This window comes from Lonchura striata, chromosome 2 (assembly GCF_046129695.1).
Source record: "Lonchura striata isolate bLonStr1 chromosome 2, bLonStr1.mat, whole genome shotgun sequence".
Classification (NCBI taxonomy): domain Eukaryota; kingdom Metazoa; phylum Chordata; class Aves; order Passeriformes; family Estrildidae; genus Lonchura; species Lonchura striata.
The window spans coordinates 105,980,711-105,993,394 of record NC_134604.1 but is presented as its reverse complement, the minus strand read 5'-3'; the positions used below and the strand labels follow the sequence as shown (position 1 = coordinate 105,993,394).

Here is a 12,684-nt window from a genome sequence, read left to right as displayed (position 1 = left end):
TTTTGATCAGGCAGGTATAACAAGGTTTCTGACAGTTATGGAACTGATTATCACCCATTATGTAAAATACACATGGTTTTCACAGCTGTGCAGAAATAGAAAAATCTTAGTTTGCATCTAAGCCTAACAGTATTGAACTCTGAAACAGATCATATTGAAAGTGATGTTGGCTGCCAGGTGAGAACTGGGTCCCTACTAAAATCCAGAAGGCATTTTGCTGTTCTTTCCTTGCAGCCAAGATTTCAGTTTGTCACAGACTGCAAATATTAATTCCTTTTCTCTTTGTTTTTCCAGCTTTTTTTCTCCCACACAAATCAATCTTGCACTCATTCAGATTTATTATATTTACTTTCAAATCATACTGTTGTAACTGAGAACAGAATCAGACCCAGCAATGCATTTTGCCTTCAAAATAATTAGCTGCATTCTATACAGTCTCCCATTTCTTTCCAGCTATATATGCTCTCTGGAGAATCTATATACTGAATTTACACAAGCTGTGTAACAAGAGTCCTTTTATAACACGGACTAGCATGATTAGAGAGAGCCATATAGAGACAGAGCACCACACTTGGATAATTCACGTGCATAGAATCCACATACAGACCCAAAGTTATTGACCAGGCAGAGAAAGTTTTTCTGATCATCACACTGTGCCTTTTTTAAAATAAAGTGCTATTTGCTTATGGCTAAACCTTATATGTGGCTATTGCATGCACATTTCAGGCTGCATTGTCAAAAACCAAAACACCTTCACCAAAAACGATGGAGCCTAAGCACTAGGGCAATGACAATTTTTGTTGGTTTTGGTTTGTTTGCTTTGTTTGTTTCCATTTTATTTTGCATTCCAATGGAATTTTTGTCAAACATAGAGCATGTGAACACACAACACTTTCCTTTACTGTTTCCCACAATGAGCTGTTCACAGAAGAGGAGTGCTAAGGAGGAATGTTTCTAAAGCCACAGAAAATTTCCTCAAACTTATTTCAGGTTTTGTCATGTGTTTCTCTTTGTTTTTTCTTATGCTCAATATTATGACAAAACAGTATAAGAAAACCTTCCTTTAAGTAGTGAGAATATCAAATAGTATTCGTCAATCCCTGAATCATGCTATTCAAAGTGCTTAAATCTAAAAATAGAAGAACAGAAAAGTACTTCCCATGTGGCTAAGGAAAGATCTATCCATTGGCTAATTGTGATTGTGGTCAAATAATTGCATCCTACATTTATTTCATATCCCAGTCTTTACACCAGGGCATGTAAAGGGAAAAAAATAATGAATTTATTTCAGAGGATCCTGGGGTATTTAGGACTGTTGTGGTTTAAGCCCAGATGGAAATTAAACACCACACTGCCACTCAATCAACCCTTCCCCTTCTCCCCCTTCTCAGCCCAGTGAAAGCCAGGACAGGCATCCAAATGAATGAAGGAAAATGCCATCAGTGCCTGACAGGTGTCTGTAAGAGCAAATAAATAATAGCTTTCTTAAAGCAAATGTGCAAAATTCTCTTAAAATGTTATGTGACCTGGCAGCCTAATTTCCATTTTGTGGATGTTTGGCACATATCCAGAGACACTATAATAAAGAACGGGTTGTAGAAAAGCACTTGAGCTAAACCTCAGAGAAATAAACATTTTAAGCAAACAAAAGTGCACGCCTCAAAGGTCTATTAGCTTCTTATGCAGATACTGAGATTTCTTGACTTTCACAACAGAAGCATAGTCATTTCCTCCCACACTGTCAGTTCTGGATTGCTCCCACATATATCCCCCAAACTGCAGCTTCTCCACTCACTTCTCATTAAGAAGACCAAAATATTATAAGCTCTACTTTTCTTGCTGTGACAATTATGATGAACAAACCCCCAAAACATTCATTATACTGGCCAATATCATTCAGCTGCCAGAAAAACACCTAAAGCTAATTAATTACATAAATAGACTCTCAAGCCTGTTTGCCAGGACACCAGTTACAATTCTGCCAGGGTAAATCAAACCCATGGCTCTATGACAGTGTGCTACAACCAGAACTCCTCTGCTTCTGCCAGCAGGGACTAGCAGAGAGCTTGGCCTGAATATGTTGCAGAACTGCACCACTTCTCTCTCCTTCTAAAACCAGAAAGGACTTTCTGTTATTTAAAACATAAGTATGAGCAAGGTGCTTATTTAATTTGTCTCAAAGATGTCTGGGTGTAAACACAGTGGTGGGCTTTTATTCTTCCCTGTCAGCCGTGGTACATGCATTATTTGCAACTCCTCAAAGATGGAATCATACATAAAAATAAAACTAATTTATTTATTCATTAAAGTGAATAAATTGTTTTTAATACTTCCAGGTCTGATTTAAATATTAATTTTGTATAAATAAAGTTTATTCTGAAAACAGTTATATTTCTGGTAATCATGTCATTTTTTTTCTGCCTGAGTTCTTACTGAAATCATGTTGAAATTAATAAAGTTTTATTTATTGTTACAAGCTAAAATCAAATGAAAGAAGATTTCTTAATCTTGAATATATAATTTTAAAGCAAATACAGTTTTTGGAACATTAAAATACAAGGGACTCTGAAATCCACAGGAAAATAATGTTTTGCTCTTGCTTTTTTTTTTTTTTGAAAATAACACTTTCTATAATACAAAGTGACAAACCATCTACAATACTGTCTTTTTTATTCCCCTTTGGTTTGGAAGTCATCACTGTACATACCAGCAGGACTCTGCATTTCAGTGTCTATTGCCTCACTTGTCTTACTTGCCTGACATTTGCAAATGTTATTTGCAAGATTTTGAAAGTTGAGAAAGAAAAAAAATGAGTGATTAAAAAATAAAATCCACAACCACATTAATACTTTTCCAGGACGTGTTAAAAATAAGGTTGCTTTTATATTTATAAAAGGGATACAACCAACTCATTCTTAAAATTAGAATTAAGAAAAAAACAAACCCAAGAAAGCAAAAACCAAACCGGCTATAGTTTCTACACACTCTAGTGACTACTGTGAAGCAACCAATACAGATTGGGTATTTTCTCTTGTTTGACAGGTATCTACCAAGTTACATGTTAGATGGTCAGACTGTAGTGTTACCCCAAATGGGGGTCTTTGTAAGGGCAGGGAAGGAGCAGTGCACATTACGAGAGTAGAAATGAAACTGGAGCTCTCAGTGAGCAGTGGGGTCCTTCTAAGAACAAGAACTCTCCAAAAGAGGTGAGCTGCAGCAGGCATGGCTAGGCAGGCCAACAAAATGGATGGTGCTTCTGATATCAACATAGCTTTGTCCAAGCATTCCCAAGAGAGGTTATAAACAAACAAACAAAAAGTCTAAAACTATACTAATGAAGCAAAAAAGTTTCCTATCTATACAGCAGTCTCTTCATTTAAAAAAAATGTAAATATACAAATTCCAATGACATATAAAACAAAGTCAAAAATGTGAATGGGAAGAGACATGGGTAAAACAGGAAGACTGATGCTACAAAGAAATTGCAAAAACATATGTACAAGACCCTGTTTTTCCTCGTTTGTTATCGATTGTAATGCATGTTTAACAGCAGCAGTCGAGGATGTAGTTCCAGGCACCAGACTGCAGACTCTGCTCCTACTCAAGGGGGTTGACAGCCCCTTGCATGTCGGTCACCAAATGACACTTGATATACTGGTCTCCCGTGGCAAGAGGGGCAGTATGGCACTGTTTGTGTGAGCCTCTTCGGGGTTCTGCTCCCTGTTAGTTTTTGTCTGCGGCCGCTGCCCGTTTATAAGTGTCATGGGGATGTTGCAGTAGGTGTGCTGGTTACCTATTGAGGTAAGTGGCAGGGTGCCGGCAGGAGGTACATCGTATTCATAGCTCCGGTAATAGTGTTTCTGGCGCATCTGTGAATGATATGTGTTATGAAAGGTGGAGCGCAGGTCTGGATGGGCAGTGGCAAGAGCAGTGGAGGTGGCAGCAGCCATGGAAATTGCGGAGACTGTCTGCAGTTCCCCAAAGGGCCCCTGCTCACTGACATCTAAAACCTGCTCGTTTGTCATGGGTTCAATCCTCTTAAAAGGCATTTCATACTGTAAACGTTTCCAGAACTTGGAATTCAACTTGTTGCATTTTGGTCCGTGCCATTTAATGACAGTGAGGAGCTTGATGGTATGTTTTAGGGCCTCAACCTCCTGGTAGTTCATAACTCCTCGTAGTTCACTGCACTCAATCAGTATCACTTTGATTTCTCCCGTGACTAACATATTTCGAAGCCTTGTTTCCAGTTCAAAGATGCTCCAACCTCTTCTTACCACGTAACTTGGAGTCATGACGATGATCAGTCGCTTGCTTTGGTCTACACATCTTGCCACATCTTCAATGTAGGCTACAAAACAAAACAATTGCTCAAAAATCAATCTAAGAAAACAGTCTGCTCTTATAAACTGGTGAGAAACAACAGAAGCAAATCCTTGCTCCCCAAAGATCTCACTGAAATATGCAGAAACATCAGCTATAAATGTGCCAGGCTGGCCTGGCAGAACATGATCTTAAGTAACCAGCTCTATGTGGACCTGCTTGAGCAGGGAGGTCGGAAAGATGATCTCCACAGGCCCCTTTCAACCTCAACCATTCTGTGATCCTGCAAAACATCTATTCCCACACATGCTACGGATCGTGAGTGTTTCTTCAAGAGCTGTGGGTTTGTATCATCTCTTTCTCTATTGGAACAAATATGTCCATCGTGATTTTTACCTTTAAAAAGGCAAAGTCACCCAGTTAGACAACAGAGCATCATCCATGTGCTTTAGGACCTCAGTCTCAAACCCAAATAATACTCTAAATTTTTTGGTAGTCTTAGATTCTGTTTTTCCTTCATGCCCCTGCCACACACATTCATAAAAATTATTATTTCCTGTAAATTAGTGTTTAGTTTGGTGTAGATTTAAAAAATATCCATTAGATTGTTTGATGTTCTATGTTGTTCTTTGTCTATACCAAGTATCCTTCCTTTTATCTTTCATTAAAGGTATTGAACTTTGTCATTGTCTATATGGCTACACTGAAGTCATGAAGCCACTACAACAACTGACAAAATATGACTGCACTTATGTTGGAATATGTGAGAGGATCTACTTGTACTATCTGGAATCAATTCTAGTATACAGTCTCTGAGAATGATCAAGTTCATCCACACACTGGACACTGACAGGATTCACCACTTTTTTTCTGGTATAGAAGTTATTACTCAACCATTGCCTTAGTCTAAATACAGCTTTGTCCTTCCTTTGTGAATTTCTGTAATAAGAATCATGGATATCTTTCCAAATAAAATCTAAGGAACTGAAAACAAAGACCTTCGTATTCATTCCTAGATATGCAAGTTCTCAAAAAATCTGAAAAATGTTAGTCTCTTTCATTTACTTATGCATCCCCTTCTTGCACTGTTTTACCTTCAATTAAAACAATACAATTACTAAATAATAATCCTCTTATCTGGGAAATGCACATTAAAGTTTGGTGGCTTATCCTCACCATTCTCTAAAAAATGGGAGAAAAGATGACATTCTGAAGGAGTAGGTGTAGAAAGAAGACTAAAACAATCACTGCAATAACTCATTTTCTCCTTCACTATTACATGACAATAAAGACATGACTTACTTCCTGTGGGAATCAAATCTCTGTCTGGTATGAACAACTTGTATCCATAATGCTTTTCCAGCATATCTGGTAGAATCTCAAGAGCAAATCTTTCTTCTTCTCCAGTTTCTTGATTCCACTGATCAGGATCCACTTTGGTATAAGACAGATATGCATCATAATCTTTGTTGTCTAAGGAAAGAGGGAAATCAAGTTAGTTTATTCCTTATTCTAGCAGTTTTCCCAGATATTTCCCCAGGTATTATTTCTGGGAGAATTTTCCAGGAAGAATAAATGGTTTAGATAAAATGGCAAGCTTTCACCCAGTCTCCAGATATGCATCCATTCAGCTTTCCTGTTTCACCTGGTAGGGATAATCCTTAGTTACACAGATACAAGGAAGGAGAGCTCCACATCCATAGACAGAAGTCAGTTTATGTAAGAATCTGGATGAAGGAAATCCATTAAACTTCAGAGTGACAGCTCACGAGCACAAAATTCAAAAGCCACTGAGAAGAATTTGCATTCTTCTCTAGCATAAAAGGAGAATGAAGAGCATGGAAATAATTAGGCTACTATGTAAATGTCTCTGCTGCATAGTAAAACCATTTCAGTCTTGCCAGAATTTTACTATAAATTTAGGACTTGAGGCTGAAATTCTCTACATGTACATATAGCATTCCTTGTAAACTCTTTAACTCTCCAGGTCTGAAATTATTGCCAAGCTTAAATCTTTCCAGCTTCAGCTCCTGATAATGCAGTTTAAGTTTCTTGAATTCTGTGTGCTTAAACTTGCAAATTTAATGTTGCATTAATGTGCATTTCATTACTTAACAGTGTGTTACTTCAATATGAGAAATAACCATGCCTGTGTTTTAAATGTGCTTGGTGTGCCTACTTGAAAGACTGAATCAAAAGCGCCACCATTAATTTTCATTAGGAGGTCAATAATGCCAAGTGCTCTGGAACTAATTCAGTGGAATAAGAGGTCACGTTTTGACTTTTGTTGTGAAGAAAGTAGAGAAAAATCAATGACAAGAGTAATGAAATGCTAACATCCTTCTAACTCTCTTGACAACATTATGAACAGACTACCCAGAATATCAATTGCTTATAAAAGAGATCTAACTGAATATTCTAAGTACTGTGTGTCATAAGTAATGTTATATTCAGTCAGTGCTGACTTCATTTTTGTATTGAGAAACTCTTTTCTTCATTTTACACCTTTTTGTAGTCTGGCAGCATTATTTTGAAAAACCTGCCAGCTGTAGGTTGGATGGAAAGAGTGTAAATGAAATTAATGGAGCGGTGCTAATCTTGAGCAGTCCTTTCTCCCTTCTGAGGAACCGTGTGCACTAATGCTAATTAACATTTGCAGATGACAGAACAAATGTGGTTGTATTGTTACTGCTTTTAAACTTTCTAAACCCATGAAGTGGCCATGTGCACATTCTGTGCCCTGCACATCTTCTGTGGGATATTATCTATTGGATAGTTATATCCACAGAAAAAAACAAACAAAACAAATTTAAAAAACAAAACAAAACCAAAAAAACAATCCAAAACAACAGCAAAAAAAAAAAAAAAAAAAAAAAAAGGAAAGTAAGTAAAAGAGAAGCACTAACTTTTATAGGTCCCACTTTCCAGGATTTTTTTGGGAGTATTTATGAAAACATGTCCTTTAATAACAGACAAGCACCTCCTGCCTTTGATAATACCTTAAGACTGATTTGATCAAGCATAATATAGAGGGGCATCCACTGCAGGTGTTTCTGCAGTAAGACAGTGTTTACACAGCAGAAGTGTTAGCACACAGCGCAGTCAACAAGTATATGGGGAAATTATTACAACTGACAAAATGCTGGTGCTGCAATGACATATTCTATTGTCACCTCATTAATGGTCATAGCCATGGTACATGCTTGAGACAAGTGCTGCTCTGTTCAAAGGCTTTGAGTAAAGATGAGAATGCAAAATTTCTCAAAGAGATTAATAATAAGAAATAATGCAGAATTCAAACAGTTTTAAAGGCTGAGTGCTGCCTGTTAAGATCCAAATGCATCCTTACTTGGAGGGGATTATTTGTGCTATGACATTGTTTTATTGCATATGCAAATATTGCACTTAGCATTTATTCAAAGTACATATTTGTCATATCATGGAGACTCCAGCATCTCCACTAACTACAGCTGCATCATCCTGTATTGCAGGAAAGATATCTTTCCCTCCTAGTTTTATGAGTATTTGTAGGGCAAAGAATAGTTGGGGTCTAGGATACATCTGCAGAGATGTGTTCGGGCATCAGGCACGGGGAAGCTCTGGATTAGTTAATCACAATGAGGTCAAATGCAGCTTGTGCTCAAGGTGTGATGCATTCAGCCCACAAATGTCTCAGCCAGCCCCAAAGCACTAGTACTTCAAGACTCCAGGCAAAACAGTCTCTGAGTTACAAACTGTCCTACCATTTCAACCGTTCTATGGAGCTGGAAAGGAGAAGTTTGTAAGTGAGCAATGGTCATGGAGCTACACTCAGCCACAGGTATAGATAGACCTTAGGGGTAAACTCTGAGGGTCAAATCTCATCTTCGTTAATAACACACAGAAGGATTACTTCACTTAGTGGCCCAGGTTTCTAGGCAAAGCACCTGTTGCATCATTGGAACATGCAATTTTTAATCCTGCCCATTCCTAGTGGTACTCATTCAAATGCAGAGTGCGCTGTCATACTCCCTGTAACTTTCTACAATGTTAATCCAACAGAAGTGATATAAATTTTTAGGGGATGAAGCTGTAAATGCTTCTTATTATTCCAAGGATGTGCTCAGCAGCAGTCACTTAAAGGCTCAGTGTAAGCATAAAATGAAACCCAGACTCTATATGCATCTACTCTTTCACATGCAAATGGGATCTTTGGGTAAGTAAATTGCTATCAGACATATAAGAACTCATCTGTATGCATGCTCTCTTAACAGCTACACATGAAGAAATGATAAGGTGGTGCCTACAGAAAGAAAGATAAAGCTTCCTCTTCCACAGGGACCATGAAATATATTTAACATCAAATTTGCATTATAGATGTATGTGTTTTCTAATGATTTACATGTTACACTGCAAGAAGTCAGCAGTTTGGGCCTTTGAGGGTTTATGAAACACTGAAAATATTTCTGCTAATGGGGGACAGAAAAATCATCAGGAAAAATTAAAAAACAGCCAAAAAACTTCCTAGAGTAATTTTTATTTTCTTATCAGCCATATTCAAGCCAGTGATAAATTCTGACTTTTAGCTGGTATTATACATTTTAGCACAGAACAGATTAAGAGATTAGCTCATGGTTACCTTCACAAGGAGAAATCCCACAATGTTGTATTTCATAATGAACCTTATTTCAATGAAGCTCTAAGAACTAGATGATGAAGTCAGCTCATGTGTCTGTGCATCCTGAAATTCTCAGAGCAATTTGCAGTGCTTTCAGAAACATTCAGTGCAGTGGAGGCAGCTGACCATGCACAGGTTGCTCCACAGCTCGGTGTAGCCAGCAAGGCTGGGCAAATCTTCCATTTCCAGATCAGCAGGGAACTGCACAGCTGACTCCTCTCCTTCAGCAGAGCACGTGCTCTCCTCTTAAATACTCAGATATTCATACAGGAGTTAGGAGAAATGCACTGATTTAACTGAGTATTTCAGGATTTCAAGGGGAGCTTTGGAAATTAGAGATTGGGTCCTTCCAAATGCTGCAGGGAGCTGGAATCAAACTGATACAGGAAACTTTTGTCTTAAAAAAAACATGTTATGTTCAGGAAAGGTTACAAAGAACCTTTCAAAATTTCTCTGAGACTGTAGCTGCTTTAAAATTATGGCATTTCTTAATCTGTATTTGCTTCACAATCTTGGGTGCTACATTTAATATATACATTGGGATAGTGGTTATCCTTAATATAATGAAAAAAATGTCATTTAATGCTGAGTTGAATAAACCACTCAAATCCTAGGTCTTTCAAAATACTTATACTTTTCCTCACACTATTTACTGTTGCTGATGCAACATTTTCTATTATTTTTAAATGTCAAACCCTTTTAATGTTAATAAAAATTAAGAGCTTCCCACACAATTTTTTCCATGGCATGGTGTATTTTAAATGTAGCATTCCTCATGATAGTTCATATTCTTGTGCAAGTGAGTGATGTTGAATTGCATGGGAGTCTCTTTCTAGTTTACATCTGAACTTTTTAACCTATAACAATCTCTTAGTTTGAAATCCAAAGATGATCTTGGTAATATTTTATTTTTAAAGATACATATATAACATAAATTACACATGCACTTTAGATGCTGTGAAATAGGAAGAGAGAAATAAGAAGGAATTTTTCTTTGAATTAGGACATTTCGTGTACAGAATCTAGAAAATCCCATATTTAGTGGAGACATAAATTGAGTTTTTATTGTTTGAATTGCATTTCATATGTAAATAAACAGCATAAACAAGAAGAGTTAAAAGAAACAGTTTTCCAGCAATAAAATTTTAATTAAATAAGAGAAAAATCCCTTTTTGTAACCAGTAATGTTTAGAAAGAAGAGAGCTGCATTTTTCTAAGGTGATTTTAATAGAATTTTAAATTGATATTCATAGAGAAGGATTTCTTATCGTCACAATTTGCCAATAGCCAATAAGAATATATAAACGAGTGGTGAGACTGCTACTGCAAACTTATTTTGTGCGTCCCCAGGGAAGGTTCAGTAATTGCAAAGTCACTAACTTCAGCAGTAATTTCAGTCTAGCTATACCTGCATAGCATAATCATTAACACAAGTGCTTAGGTGGTTCTTAAACCAATGGTAAAATTTATATTTAAAAGTTAATAACTTAGTCACACAGAAACCTGAAGAATCTTAAAGCCCTGGTATTTCTCACTGCTTAAGAGTTTCCCTGGGATGAAACCCAGGAAATCACTAAGTATTTCTTACCTGCTCTTGTCCTGGACAGTTAATAAGATATTATCTGGGCATTCCCCTAGGTTCCTCCATGAACCCTGCTAGTCTTTTGCAGCTAAATAATAGCAAGAACAAAATCATGATTACATAAGGACTCCCAGGTGCAACAGGAACTACAAGGAAGAACCAGTTTCATCAGTCTCCTAATTTGAGCATTGATTTGCTTTCCCTCAGCAAGAAGCAGAAATTCATCTCTCATGAAAGAGCAAACAGCCTAGGCAAGAAACATTACAGATGTCATGTACCAAATCCAAACAAGATTTCCAGAACTGAGAGAGCTCAGCAGCGGTACGCTTTAATCTTATGAGATTTATTTCTTTATTTTCTTATTTCAACAATGTGGTGGAAAGCAAACAAACACACAAACAAACAAGCAGCCACTTTCCCTCTTCCAGAACTGAAACCCCCCAGGCCTGGGCCCAGTGGCCTTCCCTGTGCAGAGCTGCACAGAGGCCGTGGCTTCCTTAAATTCAACAAGGTTTCCTTGGCAAAGAAAGCTGAGAAGATTGAGGACACCACAATGAGCCCCTGCCCATTATTTTAGAAACAGCTGATGGAACCTAAAGGCACCAAGGGTCATTATGAAGGTTATAATTTCAGCTCTTAAATAAAACTCCCACTTTATAGCTATCAGATGCCTACAGCCTTTTTTTCTTGAGCCTAAAGCTTGACTTCTTGTCTTTACAACAATTTTAGTCAGGTTTTGTCTTCAATTACTACTTGTTTTTTGTCAGCCTCCTAGTGAAAAATGTCTTTTCTCTTTCATTTTTTTTCAAGATTGTGTTCACCTTTGCTTATTAATTCCTTGATAAAAAATTGCCACAAATTTAAAAGGTTAAAAATCTACCCAGGTACTGGAAGCAGCAGATACCTGCAAACTGTTTCTACTATTAGCTGTACCATATGGTCTTGCCTCTGAAACTAGAATCTAAAACAAAAACATATGTACAAGTTTTTGAGTATGTTTGCCTATCTGACCATGCCCAATGGTTTTTAACCTGCCACCCATAGACTTCTAGGTTTATCCATAATGTAAATTAAAAATAGCATACAGTTATTCACATATGCACTGGAACCTCTCAGATCTTGAAATGGCAAAAAAAAAAAAAAAAAAAAAAAAAAGTCAAAGCCAGCTATTTTGGTGACTTTGAACTTCCTATCCACTCTGAAGCAGGTTGATAACTGCACTACTGAGAGAAGTGACTCCTCTCCACCCTCACCGTGGCTGATTTGGCTCTCATTCATGCCTGGGGACTGATCCTTGCACATCTTGATGAGCAGGAAAAGTAAAAGAAGAAAGTTGTCCCAGGTAAAACAGTGGGAAAATTTCCACTTATTTTAGGGTGCCTGAAAGTCAGCTTATACCTAGATAAAGAGCAGGTTTCTATACAGTAATAACATCTCTTTTGATGCAATTGGCTTTTAAGGTCACAGAGTGCAAGCTAGAAAGAAGACAGGGCATGTGTTGATCGCAGGTACTTGTAAATGGTTATTTACATTTTCACTCTGTCAGTTAAAGTACAATACTTATTTTCATAAAGTAATTTAAGAACTGGGAACAGCAAGAGAAGTTCCTTGGAAAGTAAAAAATACACAAAAAGCCACTGCTAAAAAGCTACAGAAAATGAACATGGTATAAAATGTCTTTTGTTGGAGCTCAATGTACAACAAAACAGAAGAAATCATCACTTCTAAAAGTGGCTTTCAATAATATCATTTTAGTCCCTAAAGTGTGCTTTATGGACAAGGTTTTTAAAAATAAGCTTTTAAGTTTAAAGCTGCAATGATAAAAAGGTTACTTGACATTTGACAAAGATTAGCCCTCAGAAGTCCCCAGTGAAGTATCTATTTCTGAAAATGTTGTTTTTCCAGAACAGTCGGGACATTTCTTTATTTACATTGCACTTCAAGCTATCATCTTTACTGTGTACGCAGAGAGATCTTGAGCTGGATTTTTCCTCTTAAACAGATTTGGGAGTTTCTGGCCACCAAACCGGTAGCGGTGAGTTATGGCTCAGAGATGCAAGGTCATGCCAAACACCTGCAGGTAACAAAAGTTTCTCCTTTGCCAAGGGTCAGAGTATTTCTC

The 12,684-nt window shown here is 37.3% G+C and overlaps 1 protein-coding gene across 3 annotated transcripts in view; it reads right to left on the bottom strand.

Moving 5' to 3' along the window:
* Nucleotides 1–274: 274 nt before the first annotated feature.
* IL1RAPL1 (interleukin 1 receptor accessory protein like 1) overlaps nucleotides 275–12,684 on the bottom strand; it is a 669,103-nt gene continuing 656,693 nt past the window's right edge. For all 3 annotated transcript variants that reach the window (XM_021552988.3, XM_077781655.1, XM_021552991.3), the window contains 2 exons: nucleotides 5,626–5,796; nucleotides 275–4,351 (listed from right to left, as the gene is read on the bottom strand). In XM_021552988.3, the coding sequence (XP_021408663.1) occupies nucleotides 3,633–4,351; nucleotides 5,626–5,796 (890 nt within the window). In that variant the 3' untranslated portion in view covers nucleotides 275–3,632. The remainder of the gene's footprint in view (nucleotides 4,352–5,625; nucleotides 5,797–12,684) is intronic.